At 45.0% G+C, this 18392-nt stretch overlaps 1 protein-coding gene across 1 annotated transcript in view; it reads left to right on the forward strand.

The window, feature by feature from the left end:
* Positions 1–18392, forward strand: part of ADAMTS17 (ADAM metallopeptidase with thrombospondin type 1 motif 17) — a 177585-nt gene that overhangs the window by 12045 nt on the left and 147148 nt on the right. Inside the window, exon 4 of the mRNA XM_054168852.1 lies at positions 14774–14946. Within this exon, the coding sequence (XP_054024827.1) occupies positions 14774–14946 (173 nt within the window). The remainder of the gene's footprint in view (positions 1–14773; positions 14947–18392) is intronic.

Here is an 18392-nt window from a genome sequence, read left to right on the forward strand (position 1 = left end):
GACCCCCAGCCCTCAGATATTGATAGACATCTATTAAATCCCCTCTCAGGCATCTCCTCTCCAGACTAAAAAGCCACAGGGCTCTCATCCTTTCCTCATCAGGCAGTGCTCCAGTCAGTGTTAAGACATCTGGCTTTCCTTGGATGTCTGTGAACACAGGCTTGAGGTCTGGGAGTCCAAAATGTGATAGCAGCTCGCACAGCTCTCCCTAAGCTAACTCTGCGCTGGATATTGAAAGAGCTACCGGTGTGACAGCAGGGACCTGTGAGAATTAGGTGGTGGAGTGCTTGAGCAGTCTTTTTCTGCCACACTGCTACACTGGCTGTGGATAGAGTAGCAGCTGAAATGCAGGTGTGCCTTGTGTGTATGAAGATATTCTGGACCATACAACAACCTCTGAAGCAATTTCTAGTCCTTTGCTTAAATAGTGTAGCAGTGTGAGGTGTATTGTTTCAGCGGTGTCTCTGTAGTAGGACAAGGGTTGGGAGGTGATGCAGCTTCTTGAGAAACAGCAGTGCTTTAGATGCTAATTGTGTCTGGCAGTTAATAGTAGACATTCTCTGAGGCTCTGGGTTCAGCTTCCAGTCTCACACTCACACATGTCACCAGTGTTGGGGTCCTGGGTCTCCGAGGGTGCATGAGGTGCCAGTTGTGTGTTCCCAATGGTCACTCTTCAGCTGTCACCCAGGGTGAAAGTCATTTTCCAAAATAAAAAGCAAACCCCAACAAAGCAATCAATGGTCCTGGATCTGATTTTAACCCTGGAGTCCCTATTGGAGCAGGAGACTGATGGTAAGGAGACCCAGTTCTGTAGTGATGATCTCCTGCCATTATTTTGCTCCTGTCTTTCACCTTCCTCTGATCAAGGCACCACAGAAGGTCAGTAGCTTTAGTCTATTTTTGCAGCTGTATTGCACCCTGCTCATTTAGGTGGAGGGGTTTTTTGTTCGGTGTTAATAATACACCAGCTGTTGATATTTTATTTCCTATAATTTTTCAAGAGAAAGTGGCTGACTGTTCACTGATCACATCCTGTGATCTCCCACTGTTGAAGCCAAACAGATTATCAGCTAGTTTAAACTGGCCTAGTTTTGGCTTCTGCAGAGCAATTGAATTTTATTCTTTCTGGAAATCTGTCTGGGAGGGTATTGCTGTTGAACTCTCTGCAATCTCTCTTCTTTAGGTTTCAGTGTGTCTCTGTATTCTATTCTTTTTATTCTTCTCCTGCCCCAAGACCCCACCACTGTTCTGCCTTCTGTCTGCTACTGGACGGACTGCATACTGCATGGAGGCAGGTCAAGGTGTCTGTGCTCTTCTGCTGGGTTACCAAAGGGACAGAATGGAAAGCAGGACTAGCAGGTTCAAAGGGTACAAGAGTAACACTAACTAAAAATGCTAATAGTTGACTAGACAGGAACAAGTGCTGTTGTTTGACATAAAGGGACGTGGCAGTAGTGGGAGGCACACAAGACTTCCTTACTGGGACCAGCTGTTGAAGCAGAGGTCTGAAGGAATTGACTGCAGTAGGTAGCCATGGACTTCAAGCTTGTCTCTGTCTCTTGTTTTTCGTATGTAACAAGCCTGTGTACCAGCAGATATGCCCTGTGTTTTCTCATAAGGTTGCCTCCCAGCTGGCCCTGCTTGTTGGTAAATCCTGTAGCCAGGACACTTCTCTAGTGTTGAGCTCTTAGTAGTTCAGTGGGTTTAGCATTCTTGTGGGTTCAGACTAAGACAATCTTTTTTCTTTTTTTTTTGATTCTCTGAATATGAAATCTTGGCTCTGGTTAGAGTTACAGATCCCTTATGTCTCTTTCAGAGGAAACATCAGAATTCATCACTGCTCTGGTTTCCTAGTCGAGTAGTGTAGGTGCTGCAGCACTGTGTTCATAGAAAATGCATTACAAACTTCTCACCCTGTGAAAGAAGACAGCTATTACTTGAAGGCTGAATTGAACCCACATCAGTCCAGGAAATCTGCCTCAGCCTTTTGATGCTTGGTCTAAGGTCAGGGTGCAGAACAAAAACTTCCTCTCTGAAAAGAGGGACTAAAGGAAATGAAATGGGGGTGACACTGGGTGATTAGATGGGATCATAAATAGAAAGAGATGAGTGAGTACCAAGGTTCAAGAACTGTAAAACACTAAAAGTGGGCACTGAAAAAACGTGTTTCCAGTAGCACCCACTGCATCCTGAAGGCATCTGGGCACCCACTACATGCTGCTCTTCTGTGCTTTGTCCAAAAGGGAGTGTGAAGAGACCCCACGGTTGCTATGATTCTCCTGTACACTTTATCCTCCTCAGGTTGGCCCAGGTGTGACTGACAATCAGGTCTTGAGCTTGGGGGGACCTCCTAGCATGTGCTAGGGGGACCCATGATCTGACATGATGTGATTGCACTTAACACTGTGTGTCAATAAGATTAATTGCATATCTGTTAAGTTCCTAATCCACAGCCAGTCTGAGGAATTCCCTACTGCAAACAAAGTCACTGAAGTTCTTCATATTTGCTGGGCTGAGAGTACCCCTGCAGACCCCTGCACACTCTGGCTCATCTCATGCAAAGGTGGTGGCCAGGCCACGTGGGCTGAGTGTGTATCTGGGTTCCAAGGCAAGAGGGAGGTTGACAGTCTGATGAAGACTTCATTTAAGACTGTAGGTCTTGTTCTGTGACTGCATCTTTTCATTCCTGATGCTAGTTCAGAGGAAAAGCTAGGACTGGATCTGGGGAGAGCATGGTCTTCTCTGACTCTTGCATGAGACCAGGACAGTTGTAATTGCTTACCCAGTAGGCAGGTGTAGAAAGTCTAGGATTTTGAGATTCCCTGCCTTGCCAAGGGATCACACAGCAAAGCAGCTGGGAGCAGAATCTGTATCCTTTGGGTGCTGATTGTTTCAGATGACTGCAGGCTGGCTGTGCTCAAAAGGGAGCAGGGCACCCAGCTGCTGCGCAGCAGGGAGTGCTGCTTGCTCCTGCCAACAGACACCACTTCAAGTAGCCCTCTCATAAAAGAAGGAAATTGCTCATGGGCTTTGCCACTTAAAGGCAGACTCCTGAATGTTTTCCATTATTGTGGGGAAGAAATGTAAGTCATGGCTGTTAATAGGCTTAGCACGTTAACGACCTAATTGACTCCTGTCTGGGATGGATTAACTTTTGTGCACAAGGAGCTTAGAAACAAAAAAAAATAATCCTCTCTGCCACACAAAAGGTCCATTCCTAATGAAATTGTGTGGAAATGATGATCCAGGGGCATGCTTGCAGAGTTCCTCCTGGGAAAAGGTCTCTTTACTATGGCACTCACCAACACTGGCAGAGTGATGGACTGTGATCAGATTTGTACTAGCTTGTAATTTGGCTCATACAGGCTACAGCTTGGCAGGAGAGGATGGAGGTTGTAAATAGATGGGAAATACTTGCATGCTAAATGTTTTAGATGCACATCTTGTAGAACAGTATAGTCAGAAAAATGCAAATCTGTGTAAACACAAAAGAGAACGAGTATTTTTGGAGCCCAGAGCTGCCATGCTGGGGCTTTTCCCAGTCCTTTGCTGTTCTTGTGTTTTATGAGCAGAGAAGAATCCCCTCTGAAGAGACTTTCCTCTCAACATTTTGTAATTCAGCAGTACCTGGCATGATCTGGGGCTGTTTGGGATTCAAATAAAACACAAAGCATCAGATGCTGAATTTTTAATGGTAGTCATTGATGGTATCCTAAGAATTGAAACAGGGCTGAACTGCTCAGTGGCCAATTTCTACAGGCAGCAGCAGTGCTGTGATAGATGAACTGAAATGGTGGTTAAAAAGGGCATGGTGATGTGTAATGACTTGTCTGAGTATTTGTAGGAAAGCATTTTAAGAAACCTAAATGAACCTAATCGTGAAGTGCCACGTGTTGACACGACTGAGAGGACACAGCTCTCCTCTTGTGTTCCACCCACAAGTGTGGTCCTTTCTCTGCCGACCCCAGCTATGAGGGAGGAAAACTGAGCTGAACAGTTCCTTGGGGCTAAGTAATGCTGGCATTCTGGTTTGTAAGTGGTTGTTAAAATCTCTAAACCAACTCCTTCAGTCTAAGTGGCGTAACGTGTCCTACAGCACTTAAAATTATTCTTAGAGCTGCAGGAGAACTTTGTGGGAGCTAAATTTCCCCTGCAATAATCTACATAAGAGGATTAATCTGGCAGTAGTCAGGAATGGGAAAGTACTTTGCATCTTGCATGACTGAATCTTTGAGATTTGAATCTGAAAGTGCCTACTAATGGGTTAAAAGAAGTCCCAGGTCTGTGGATTCAGGGCTGATGCTTTAATTCCTTTGTTTAAATTCTGAAGTGCTCCAGCAGCAAAGGACAGATCCCATCACCATGGGCCAGGTGCTGTTGTTAGTCATATGATATGTGTGTAGTATTATTTTTATCACCTGTCATCCAGCAGAGAGAGAGAGTTCGAGTCACAATGCGCATTTCTGCTCAGGCATGAACATGAGCCCCTGTGAGGCAAACAGAAAACCTATTAAAAGGTTTCCAGGTGCATATGCTGGGAGGGGGAAGGAAGGAAAGGTTGGGTTTCATTTGCTCTGAAGCATAGTGTCATGAGGAGCATGGGAAATAGCTTCACACCAGTGATGTGAAACACTTCAGGTCCCATCTTTAGACACTAGGCTGCATCTGGGGTGCAGCTATCTCACAGATCTGCTAGCACACACAGTCCTGATCCTAATGAACAAGTCTGACAACTTTCTTGTCAAAGTTCCTAGACCAGTGGTCCTTCTCGAGAGAGGATGGAGTCATAGGGAGTTTTGCTTGGAGGTTTTATAGGTGAAGGTAAGAATTTCTTTACAGATGAGCCAAGTGGGGAGAGATCTCTTTTAATGCACCATACATAAGTTTTGCAGTGCCCTCAGGTTTGCTTTAGACCTCCATGAGTAGACTTCTCAAATCTGTTTGTGGGGACAAGGTCCCTGCAGGGCTAATCTGTGATTTGGAAGTTTCTGTGATTTCCACCAGTCCCTGACCCCACAGGAGGAGCTCATGGCAGACAAGTGGGCACTAAGGGGGAGCTGTGCTGTCTCCTTTATTAACCCCCTTTAGCTAAGCATGGGGATAGAAAACACCTGACATAGGGCTTCTTTCATTGCACTGTCTCTGTAACCTTGTGATGTATCTGATGAAGCTCTTTGCACACCACAATATCCACCACACTCAGCTGCAATAAATGGAACAAGAGTAGTTTAATTCATTTGCTGAGAGCTGGTCACATATTTTTACAAGTTTCCTGTGCCATCAAAGTCTATGGAGGAGAAAGTACTTCATTTTTTTTTTGGTGAGAGAAGATATCAGTATTAAAGACAGAACCAAACCGTGCTATGAAAGCATAGGGATCTCCTCTAACCATGTCATAAAACATTCTCTTTCTTTGGGAAGAGTGAGTTCTGCTATAACTTTTCCAAAGGTCTCCAGTGATGTATTAAAGTCTCCTTACATGGGAGAGTTTTGATATGAAATACAGTCCAGGAGCATGAGAGAGAGCAGCTTGTCTTTGGAGGGAAGGCTGCTGCTTCATGTTTATGATATAGACCTTGTAAATTACTCTTAAGTGTGGGTTTGCTTTAAATCCTTTTGTCAGTTTAAATGAACTGGTTTTCATTTCATGCTGATATGAAGTATATAGAGAAAAACCAGGAAGGTCAGCATTTTAATTCACAAAATAACAATGTGCTGCTTCTCTCTAGTTGCTTCTCAACCTGTTTTAACAATTGGTCAAAGCTGGTAATGATTTAAGTGCTAGTACGCAGGTACCAAATGCAGCGAACGCTGTCCCCCAACAGGTATAAATCCTCACCACATGTTACTGCTACGTTGCATTTCCTCATCCTTCATCATTGTCCCTTAGCTGAGTTTCGCTCTGCAGGTTTGATTTGGCCTGAAATAGCAGCTGTTATGGCAAACAAACCATGTGCCCTAAAAATAGACAGATGTAATGCAACCTGCATTAGTCCATATTAGGAAGCAGCTGTTGAAGAATTAAAACAAGGATTCCAGCAGTGGGCTCTGCAGAAGAGGTAATGTGAAGAAGTCTTTGCAAGCACAGAAGTATTCCCCATGTCAGAAATTCAGCACTTCACCCATGGGAGTGTATCTCACTTGTGTGGATAAATCCCTCGGTTTCTCCCAGTCCCTAGTCTTCCAAACAGGGAGTCTGGAGTTTCCCTGTGTGATTGTTTCCTTATGGCTGATAAACAGCAGCCTTTTGGAGCAGTCCACCACTTAAAAGTGTCCTTTTCCATCATATGTGGCAAGCAAAGTTTGATTGCCAGTCTGTTCTGGATGAAGCCCTCAGCATGAGGGCAGCATGGGTAACGGGGAGCAGGAGGGACTCCAGTTTCTTCTTCCTTAACCGCCATGGTGCTCTATGCAGTGGAGCTTCTTCCCTTGGTTCCTAATAAGTCATGGTGCTAGTTTCCACTGGACCTTGATGAAATCTAAACTGGTAGGTGGTAATGAGCCAGCCTGTGTGGTGTACTGTCCTTGTCTCAGGATATTCGTAGGTATTCCAGCAGCCCTCCTGGCTAGAAAGGCAGACAAGTAGCTCCAAGGAGGGTAAGGTACATCACTGCTCTTTTAGCTGGCTTGGACTTTGCCCCTACTGTCGTAAATCATAGCTCACAGAGCCAAGAGTTGGGAATTGGGACTCTGTTGGCGTCAGCTTCTACTGTTGTTCGACTTTTGAGCAGCAGCAGGTCTCTTGGCATCTTTGATATAAAAGCTACCAAGTGTTGGGCACCTGCATGTTTGTGAGGCCATGATGTGAACGCTTTGGGGTGGGTTTTGCTTCTGCTTAAAAGCTCTAAGCGTCCACTGGAGCAGTTTGTAACTATGAGGGATAGATCTTAGATGTCCCAGTTGGTGAACCCAGGACTGAAGGCACAGAAAATTAGAGGTCACTTAGACTTTATCTTCTGACTCTCAGATTCTGTATTTCAAATTGGGGCTACTAACTCTGAACTGACAGTGGCACCAAGAGCCTTTGGACCTGAAAGTTGCTCTATAAACTGATGTTTTCTTTCTGGGCAGCTCTTGACATATTTGTATACAGGAGGGATAAAAAAATAACTGATACACCACTTTTTAATCCACTTGGACCTGCTGAGCCAGCACCATTATGGGAGAGGAACCCATATTTTAATTTTTTTGCTGACCCTTGCAAGTCACCAGAAGTAAATTGCCCTGCTTTCAAAGGAGGTCCTTGCCACCTCTCAGGGCATGGGTGACATGGTGAGGTCAGACTGTAGGTGAGAAGCCTCTGGTTTGGTGAAGCAATTGGAGTTTGGCTGCTGAAGCCCAGGATGGGTTGGTAAAACTGGCAGTTGTCAAACCTTTGCAAACTAAGCATGTTTGCTAAAGACTCTGAAAGATAAACTAAACCTGGAGGCCAATGATGCCATTTTTCACAGAGTAGCTGCAGCCAAGCATTTGGCAGTTCTGAAAACTCTGAAGTGGATTAGGACTGTGCTTTGTGATTGCACACAGATCTGCTAAGTATAAGTGATCTGAACTAAGGAGTCTGAGTTCAGAGTCTTATGTCCATCACTCCTTATCGCTTGGACCCAATTGTGTTGGTGTAACAGGATCTTCTCCCATGGCCCCAAACAAGTTGGGGTCTTTGTGCAAAATCCTGGTGCACACTACATTGATGACTATGTTATGCAAAAAAATAATGTTTTAACTGATGTGTCCAAGCCACAGACAAACTTGGATGACAGTACTTGCCATAGAGTTTTGAGATGCAGCACGGAGTTCATGACTTCTGTCTCAAATTCTTGTTTGCTGCTGTGCCAGACCAATAGTCATGACCTTGTGATTTGGTATGAAAGTGGCTGTGTAAAAATAATAAACAAACAACAACCCCCCCAAAACAACCAACCAACAAACCCAAACAAGAAAGCAAGCCACTCAACCAAACCAAACAAAAAACCCTACCCCAAAAAAACCCCAAAGAAACAAAGCCCTCAAACCAAACCAAAGAAAACCCTGAAAAACCCAACCACTAAAAAAAACCCCAAAACTAAACTATTTTTGGGAGGCAGTTTAGGGAGCTGTGGATCATTCTGTTGTGCAATGACTTTTACTACCAGCTGGTTCATGATTTGTCTGCTGTTGTAGTCAGAAAGCAATTGGAGGTGCATAACCATTCTGTGATTCTCCCCCTCTACTCAGCTCTGCTGAGACCCCACCTGGAGAACTGCATCCAGTTCTGGAGCCCCTATTACAAGAGGGACATGGAGGTGCTGGAAGGTGTCCAGAGAAGGGCCACGAGGATGAGCAGAGGGCTGGAGCTGCTCTGCTATGAGGACAGACTGAGGGAGTTAGGGCTGTTCAGTCTGGAGAAGAGAAGGCTCCGAGGTGACCTAATTGTGGTCTCCAGTATCTGAAGGGGGCTACAAGAAGGCTGGGGAGGGACTGCTCAGAATCTCAGGTAGTGATAGGACTAGGGGGAATGGAATGAAGCTGGAGGTGGGGAGATTCAGACTGGACGTGAGGAAGAAGTTCTTCCCCATGAGAGTGGTGAAGCCCTGGAATGAGTTGTCCAGGGAGGTGGTTGGGGCTCTGTCCCTGGAGGTGTTTAAGCCCAGGCTGGATGAGGCTCTGGCCAGGCTGATCTAGTGTGGGGTGTCCCTGCCCATGGCAGGGGGGTTGGAACTAGATGATCCTTGTGGTCCCTTCCAGCCCTGACTGATACTATACTATGATTAGGCATTAAAAATGAGAGGCCAGCTCTCAGTCTGTGATCACCTGTGATTTGAATGAGCAACCACTGCTAATCCATGGGTTTCAGACTCTCCGCTGGCATCAGCTCGCTGTGGTTCGTGTGCAATCACAGGCTTCCAGTGGAGGTATAAAAGATCAGTGCACAGGGACAATTTTGTGCTGTGTCCTGACTGAGGTGAGGGGTGCTTCATGCTCTCATAGCTGGAAACAGACTGGGGAGTGCTGGCTGTGGCAGTGGCTCCAATAGTGTCTGTTCTTAGTTTCCTTCTTCGATCTCACTTGTGTCTGCTCCGAGGTGGATGGCACAGTAAAGGTGTCAAGGAAGCATCTGTGTGGAGGTGGGATCCTGGAGCTAACTGTAGTTTCTTTTTGGGTTTTGTTCTTCCTTCAGGAGGTCAGAGTTTTGAAAATAATTTCTGTGTTGTTGCATGGATGAGAGCTGCAGCTGCAAGGCAACCAATACACAGAGCTTTGGAAGTAAAGCCCAGAGGAGGCAGTGAAGGAAAGTTTCTGGCCGTGACCCTGAACTTTGAGCTGGCCCTTTTCACTTGCCTGTGGCGACCTCCCAGCTCTGAGCAGTCCCATGATGTGTGGTTGCTCTTTGAGCTCAGGCTATGTTAGCACATCTTTAGTGGGCTGCATTCTGCAGCAAATATTTTGTCACCCTGGAAGTTTCAGATGTTTAAGGCTGTTCGAATTTGTCTTGCTTCTAACAGTGAGCAGCTGGATCCCCAGGCTGAGCGCACAAGGTTGCTGACATACACCTTGTGGGCAACCACCACGGTGCTGCTGTGCAGTCTGTCTTTTGTAGAAGCTGTTCTGTACATGGTTGGGAAGCAGCTCTGCTGTCAGATCCAAACATGAGGAGTAGATTGATTGAACTGGAGCATATTTCTCATGATGTGTTTTTAAATCATAGACACTCTTCTCTGTGTTTCAACCCACCACCCTTCATCTTGCTTCAAACTAAGAAGGAAGCTTTTGCTCTGGTCTTGACATGCAAATGCTGCTGCCTTCCACTTTCTGTTTTAATTCCTTCCTGGGCTCCACCTTAGACCTTGCCTTCTTGATTGCAGGATTGAGGTTAAACAGCAATGCTCAAGAGGCATAGATATGGCTAGCATGAGGTAGCTAAATTTACAAAGGGAGAGACTAGGAGAGAGAGACAACTGGAAGGAGAGAAAAGTGGAAAGCTGTAGGAGAAGAGGCTGCTTTATAGATGAGTCTGGGAAATACTTTTGAAAGGTAGGTAGGAGGAGCAGGAGGAAGAGACTCTGCAGTTACAGCAAGAATGTGCCAACCCCCAGACAAGTGCTAGACAGGGCTTTGGTGTGTAATGACAAAAGGTCATTTTGGGCGGTTGCTTTGGAATTATACTCTGCTGAGTTGCCATAAAAAGCAGTGAACATAAGGAGCTTTCTACTGAGGCTCTGCTGTGCTTCTGGTGACAGTAGAGACTGGGGTTTTGCTGTTCTGAGGAAGATTTTGAAGACTGCTGGACTGCAGAATGTTCTCTTGCAGGTGACTATCTAAGGAAAGGTAAGACCCTGTAAATAAAGGCTAGCTAATGAGCTTGGACAACGTTACTTCCACTTCATACTTGGGATCTGGGAGTGTATTGCCCTTTTCCCCCCTAGCAGTTGTGAATTTTGTGGAATTTTTGCCCAGATACTCTGTGTAATACATTGTCAAAGTGACTGGCAGAGTAATGTTCCCCGTGCCTAGTGACCCACCGCGTGTACGTGCTGCGTTGGCCATTGACTGTTTCAGCTCGTATTTCACATGAGATCCTCTGACCTCTCAGGCAGGGAACACCTGACTCCTAATATAGTGTGCAGTTTGGTTATGTATGCTCCCTGCAATGTAAACTCTTCTGACAGGCCCCTGCCCATGTTTTATGGCCTCTTATGCCTTCACACTAACACTTAACATCTGCACCACAAAATTTGTGACATCAGTTCCTTCAAGCAAAGAATCTACCCAGCATTTAATCCTTGTTTTGATGGCGGATGTTTATTTTAGTTTGGGGGTTCGTGTACTCGTGGAGGGATTATCTGCCCATGTTCCATAAATCCTGAGGGGCAGGAGTGGGACTTCTCTGTGCTGGCTTTTTCTGAATTGAGGCTCTAGAGATAGATACCTCAAGTATGAGCTGCAGCTGAATTTAGTGAGGATTTTTACTATTGGTTATGGATCTTTTTCTCCTCTTCGTCAAATGTCTGAGATATGGGATGTGTATTTCTTACGTTCCATTTGTGATGGTTCATCCATGCAACTGACAGTTGTGTTTGCTCCATGATTATGCTGGAAAATTCCTTCTGTGTGCTAGGCAGGAAGGTGCAAGCGGAGACTGCCTCGAAGTGTTTAAAAAGAGGCTGGATGAGGCACTTGGTGCCATGGTTTAGCTGATTAGATGGTGTTGGGTGACAGGTTGGACTTGATGATCTCAAAGGTCTTTTCCAGTCTGGTTTATTCTGTATCCCTCTGCAAGGACAAAAAAGACAGGAAGGATCAAGAAGTTACACTAGAGAGGAGCGACAAACTTTAAAAGGGAGAGAAAAAGGGACCCACACTCACTCCTCTGTTCAAATAGTTTTTGTTCCTTTGCCTCACCTCTTCTGCAGTGTTTCATCAGTGACCACCTGGGCTCTTTGTAGGCTCCCTTGAGTCCATTATATGTTTTAAGTGGTTGGTAAGCTTACACTTGGACAATGTGAGGGAGAGGATGAGAGTAAGAGCACAGATTCTCCAAGTTAGGTCACTTTGGCTGTGTTTCTAGGCAGGACTGTGGGGTGGTAGTTTTCCACACAGAACCTCTAATCCCTACCACCCAGTGGAAAGCAGCCAATCCATAGCTTCAAGTAAAACTCATGGAGGAATGGGGGCCAGAGGAGACTGTGTGAACCAAGACTAGCCAGCAATTTGCCAGGAGTCCCTTTATGCTGCTGCTCTCCAGAAATCACACCTTCCAGAGTTCTGTACAGCTGCCTTCTGCAAAGAGGTGCCGAGTGGAACTGGCATGGCCTCAGCAATTCCTTCATCTGCCTCTGACCATGCCGGGCAATCCCGTGGCGGATGACCTCTTCTCCCGGGAGGGCAAGCTACAGTCTAGCATAGTGGGCTCCTTCCCTGACACAAATGGCTCCTTTCCCACCCAAAAGGAGATTGTTGAAGTGAAAACATGAATTTATTTTCTTTCACTTAAGCCTTTTTACACAACTCATTTGATGCTAGGCCCCCTGTAAGAGCAGCTTCTCTGTAGTTAGGAGATTTACACCATCTGAATGTTTTTGATTCATTAAGGAATTACCAAATTAAGAATTTGAGGAAGTGCTGTTACTCCCAGGAAGGTTCTGATCATTAGCAGCGAGATCCAAAAGGTTCTTAGTGCGGTAATTTACCTTTTCTTCCCTTTTTTTCTGCTTTCTTCCCTGGTATTCAAACAATAACCTTAGAGGTACTGCAGCTAAAGGTGTGTGGCTATGCAATGGATGGGATGAATGAATTGAATGAACAAGCAAATGAACACGGGAGCTTTGTCACAGAAATGTGGTGAAGTCACCTCCTTTTCATAGTTGGCAAATTGAAGGTTCATTCCTCTTTCCTTCTTTTTTGGTGTAGTGACTCCATTTCATTTTATGGCCTGGCTAAAGTGCTTCAAAATGTGGAGATCCCCTGCTCTGCAGCAGCTTTGCCATAACTGCTGACTTTTCTGTAGCTGTCCTGCAGTCCATGTAACAACAAGCCTCAAAACTTGTTTATTTCCATCTTTGCTGCTGGCATGTAGCTTCCATTATTTATGAGCACCCTGAGTTTTCATTTTTCAGTTGTTGGTGGGCTCCTGTCTGCCTCTTCAGACCCAGGGGGATATTTCCACACTCTTAAAAAAGATTCAAATCAAATTTCATGGTTGTTTTCTTGGTTTAAAGTATGTACCAAGTGTTGACAGTTGATGCCTTGGGCAGAAAAGCTTGTACAGAGCTATCCTGGCTGACTGCTAGACAACTCAGAACAGGGAGATGGGATGGACATGTGCATACTGACATGACAGTATGAATGAGCAGGAGGCAGGGAGTCCATTTCAGGTGGCTTTGAGGGGCTTACAGCTGATGGAGTTTATTACCCTGAGCACCAGAGGGTCAGTCTCAGGGAAAAGTGGTAAGCTAGATGCTAGTAGATTTACCAGCCTGGGAAAGAAGGGAAAGTCAAGCTGAATTGTGTAAGCAAGCTGGTAAACAGACTGTAGGAAAAAGGAGAGAACTCTAACTTGGATCTGCTGAACAGTGCTTTGCTAGGAGAAGGTCTCAGGTTAAATCTACAGAAAATCAAAGTGGTGCTCTGCTCTGGGAGATGAGCAGCACATGTAGTGTGACATAAGAGGTATCTGTCTGACTGGCCATTGTGGTGTATCCCATGTTGTGTTTATGCTTGTGCTTTTCCAGGGCCTGTTGTGTGTTCTGCTATGCTTTTCACTGGAAGAAACCAGCATTAATATCAATGTCAGTATCTTATCCATAGTATATTGCAGGCTGAGCAGGAAGCAGATGTAATTTCAGTGAATTTTGGCAGTTTGTTTCTCATTGCAAAATAAATTTGGTTTAATGACTTCATTTGCTTTTCTTTCATTTTACAACTGGAAACACGAATACTTTTTTGTGACTGCAATAAAGTGAGTGGATTCAGTTTCAGATCTGAACTTCATTTCTCCTTTGTTCATGCCTGGACTGCTTTGCACATCTGCCTGCGAGCTGTGAAACACATTTCACCTTCCAGTTCAGAAGACAACAATACATTAATCCCTTGGTGTGGAAGAAAGGAAGTTTAACTTCTGCTGTAGTTTTTGTGCTAATGGGATCTGACCACTGCTTCACTTTCTAGTTCTTAGCATGGGTCCTTTTCATGGGTTCTTGTGACTGAAGCTCACCAAAGAACAGCTGGCCCAGGGAGTCCCCTGCTTTTGGCTCACAGACTGCAGTAAAGGGGTGTGTGAGCTCTGCACGTAGGTGGCCCTTCACTGCAGCTTCTGGTGCTCATGCCAATAGCAATAAATGAGCAAAGAAAGCTTGAGAAGGTCTTATCTAGCCTGACCTTCTGCACTTCTGGGTTTCATCCAGAGACTTCCACAATTGGCCAACAATGCATGTTCCAAAACAATCTGACTAAATTTAAACGTTTTGAGACTCTATCCTGTGTTCCATTACATCGCTCAAGTGATTCTGGTAGCAAGTAATGCAAGTGATGGAAATACTGACTCCAGGAATGGCTTACAACTTCCCTGGCTGAGGAGAACTGGCACAGTCCAGAGTGTACATTGCATCCCAAAGTACAGTCTCCTATCTTAAAGCTTTCTTCAACATATTTTCTCTTAATTAGCACTTGTTCCTTTACAGTGGAATGTTGGTCCTTTCACAAGCAAGATTTCCAATTCTGGAGTTGTTGCTTTTCTGGATTTCTTCTCTTTTCCCATCTTCTTTGCTATTTCCATGTGATATTGGGGTCTCATACACATTGCTCTCTACAACTCTCTGGAAGGAGGTGGTATCGAGGTGGGTGGTGGTCTCCTCTCCCTAGTAACAGGTAGTGGGATGACAGGAAAGGGTCTGCAGTTGCACCAGGGGAGGTTTATGTTGGGTATTAGAAGAAACTTCTTCACTGAAAGAGTTCTCAAACACTGGAATAGGCTCCCCAGGGAGGTGGTTGAATCTCCATCCCTAGAGGTGTTTAAAAGATGTAGAGATATGTCTACCAGACTTGGTAGAATTAGAGAACAGTTGGACTTGATGATCTTAAAGGTCTTGTCCAACCAAAACAATTCTCTGATTCTGTGAATCTGCACACAGAGGTCCAGATGTACTTGCAACGGAACCTCTTGGTTGCTTCTTTTAATCAGCAAAGAACACTTTAATTAAAGGTTGCTGCGAGCTGACTGTGCACAGGAATGTTTCTTGAGAAGAGTGCAAATGTTTTATTATGATCTGCCAGCCTTCATAGGTATCTTGATTTTTAGAAAAGAAGAGACACAAGAAAATTAAATCAACCAGTGACTGGAGGGAGAGAAGAAATGCCATTCGACTTACCAATGAGTACACAGTGGAAACTCTGGTGGTGGCAGATGCTGATATGGTCCAATACCATGGTGCAGAGGCTGCCCAAAGATTCATCCTCACAGTTATGAATATGGTAAGTAGATTCTTTATTCTCAAAAGAAGCAGTTAAGAAATGTTCCATAATTGTTCAGGAGTGATCTTTTCTACCATGTATCTTGTACTGCTATGGCTTGCCCTGGAAGAGGGTATCCCAAAGTGCATAGATTGCCTTTTCTGATACAATGGTTTTTGGGCTCCTAAATATTTGCATGTCACAGCTATGCTGTGAGACCTTGCTCTGTGGGTTGTTGTCATAACAGACAGAGTGTTATGGAAGACAGCAAATCATACTGATTTCCAGCAGAAAACCTGAGTTGAAGTCAGTTAGGAACACTTTTAATTCCTGGTTTTTATGGAATGGAAAGGGCCGCCTCCCTTCTGTAGAAAACATGGCAACCTACCCCCACAGTGCCAGCTGATCCTCTTCCCTTTATCCCAGGGCTTCTTGTGCTATGTGAAGTGGCACCGATCATACCTCTGAGTAGTTGATGGAGCTGGGCTTTAGAAGCATTCTAGAAATTCCACAGGGAATCTGCCAGGAGTGAGGAGAGCCTTTTGAAATGGCAAGCGCCTCTGAAGTGTGGGTGTTCATTTGCTAGCTGTCCTAGCAGTTAAGCCTTCCATCTCAGCTGATAAGGGAACACAAAGCCTCTCACAGTGCATGCTCACTCACTCACTTGTTGGCAGTGCCAATAAAGAGATAATGGCTAAACTGGATGTAGACACTGAAAACCCTGCTCAGAGACCGCAGGGGTCCTTCTAGAGGCATTTGCACAAGGAAGTCTTAGAGGAAGCTTGTATTCCTCTGCTAACGTTATTGTAACATCCAGGAACAAGCTCATTCTCCTGACTGCTGCTCTGTTGTTGTCCATGGGCAGTAAATTGGCTTGGAAAAAAACCCTGACAGTTCTTAGCAGTAAGTGACTGGTCATGCCTCCCAGTGGAGAGCTGAGTGATGGACGCTCGATGCAAAATCCGTCTGTGGGACAGCCGCTTTCCAAAAGGTCTTGTATCCTTCCTCAAGCACTGGTGTGAGGGAGCTCTCCTGTGGAGAAATGCTTTGCTTGTTAAGCAGGGAGTTTGTTAACTAGTCTGTACCATTAACAAGCTGCTTTTGTGTCCCTTCCTCTACCTTTTATTCTGCCTTCTAGCATGCTGTGATAGTAGTCTCTTAATAGGCTACATTTATTCGATTGGTTTATAGGGACTCTCTTCCAACAAATCCATTCATGTCACCGTCACTTCAGGGTCTACTTGTGTTTAAGGGTGCTTGCTGGGGTCACAAGAGCTGTAGTCTTCTCAAAGCCACAGTCCTCCAACTTTAAATTCATACACCAGTTTTGCAGTGAGTAGGCAACTTTGGACAAATCTGCTTCACAAGTCGCTTTTTGAGCTAACAGAAATGTGCACTTAGATGTAATGAATGTGTCAAGGCTGAGTCTCTCCCTTATGTCAGATGCTTGGGACCTCAAGAAGGGTGGTCAATACTTGTGGTTTGCAGTGGCAGCCCAAGGGTCCTCTGCCATTGTGTCCCACAGTTCTCAGCATTATTGCTGTGAGAGTTTCTAAAACGTGTCTAATCATCTGTCTTGAGGATCACCATCCCAGAAGGTCAGTTATTTCAGTGTAGTCTTAGTGCATTTCTATGTTGTGTAGCTTTATCAGCCTGGGAAGATTGTTAGGGTTAAGACAAGGCCTAAACAAAAGGTGGCCATGGATAGTGGCCATTTACTGAACAAATACTTAAAGCTTAATTTCCAGTGGATTTGGCTGATGGACTTTTAAGCTGGGTTCTGATGCTGCAGTGTGAGCTCACCCCTTTATTAGACACTAGAGTGCACAAGGAAGAGGACTCTTGGCTGAGGAGCATATTTATCTGACATCTCCTAAGGTTCAAAGTCCAGCTGAAATTATTCCCACGGTTAAGTCAGTGCTCCTGTGGGCTCACCCCTGTGGTTTTTCTGATGTCTGATAGGATTTGAATGATCTCAGTTCTTCAGCCTTCAGAGGAGTACTGATGGAGTCTTTTCCTGGCCACCTACATTCCCATACTTGCAGGAACCTATCTTACAAGCCTCTGCCTCCCTGAGGAAACTGGCTGTGAGTGGTGGGCAAGATCAGAAAATACTGAGGAATAATAACAGACAAACACATAGATGGCATTATTGCACAAATCCTTTATTCTGAGGCTGTAAACCAAGGTGAAATCCAAGGAAATCAAATGGAACTTTAATATTGCCTTTACCAAAATGAACGCTGATCTTCATCCCAGCATGAGAGGCTGAAAAGTAATAGAGAAAATCTTTTTCAGGAAGAGCTAGGACAGTCCTGTGGTTTGGATAGGCCCTAGTGGAACTCCTCACTCAGCCATGCTCTTTGGCAGTGCCTGAGCCAGCCATGGTGAATCTTTGCGTGGTAGTTTCTCATCTGTAAAACTGTGGTATGAGGAATAGCAGAGCCCTAAGTCCTTAGGGCAACATCTGCTACATCCTTCTGTGGTGCAGGACCAGTTGTGCTCTAAGTAACCACGCAAACGACGGCCTTCTGGCTGCTTAGGATCTGTGCTTCCTGCCAGCCTCCACACAACTTCTGTCAGCCTTCAGCAATGGTTAGCTCGCGGACAGGATCTGCCCCATGATATTAGGCAGTGCTTATTCAGCTACGCTGCAGGATGGCGGGCTGCCTCTAAAAGAAACCAGAATGTTAATTTTGGCTTGGATGCTTGCATTTGAGCAAACAGAACATTACTGGTCAGGGGTATATTAACTTAACTTCTCTCTGTAAGCCATTACGTTTACTGTCAAACCACAAGACAAGCATTAAGAGGCCTTATTAATGCATTTTATATTTATAGACATTTTAAATAAAGTGATCTGCCTTAAAGTATTTCATATATATTTACGTTACAAGGATTTCTGAGGCGGAAAAAAGAGGGAGCGTTACAAAACACTGGTTTATTGCTCCCTTGGTAAATGAGAATCTTAGGGGAAAAAACCCCACCACCCTCCTCTAGAATAACAGCTAAGAAACAGAGCAAACCCCTTTTGCAGCCCAGAAATACCAGGTAGAACTTCATGTAGCAAATGTTGTGTTTTCAGTAATATTCTGTAGTTCTGACCATCCCCCTGAAGAGAGGAGAGATTCTGCACCAGCCTCTACAGTGGCCGGTCTTCATGACTTATTCTTTCAGCTTCCTGGAGAAATCTCTATTCAAATGATTCTGAAGTGTATGATAAATGAGGTATTGAGGCCCTTTGGAAAGGTCTGTCCATGGCCACAGTGTTGTTAATGACACGGAGTGGCTGGTTCCCAATAGTACCTGAACAGCATGCTGCGAATGGTGGCTCCTTGCAACTGTGCAGAGCTTCCTTTGCAACCCAAGTCCCACTGGGACTGACCCTCTGGGCAAATTCAGGCATCTCTGAATTTCCAAGACTGCAGTGTAATAATTTAAAAGCTGCTTTCTGTGGGTTTAAAGGC

Source organism: Dryobates pubescens, chromosome 17 (genome assembly GCF_014839835.1).
Source record: "Dryobates pubescens isolate bDryPub1 chromosome 17, bDryPub1.pri, whole genome shotgun sequence".
NCBI classification, from domain to species: domain Eukaryota; kingdom Metazoa; phylum Chordata; class Aves; order Piciformes; family Picidae; genus Dryobates; species Dryobates pubescens.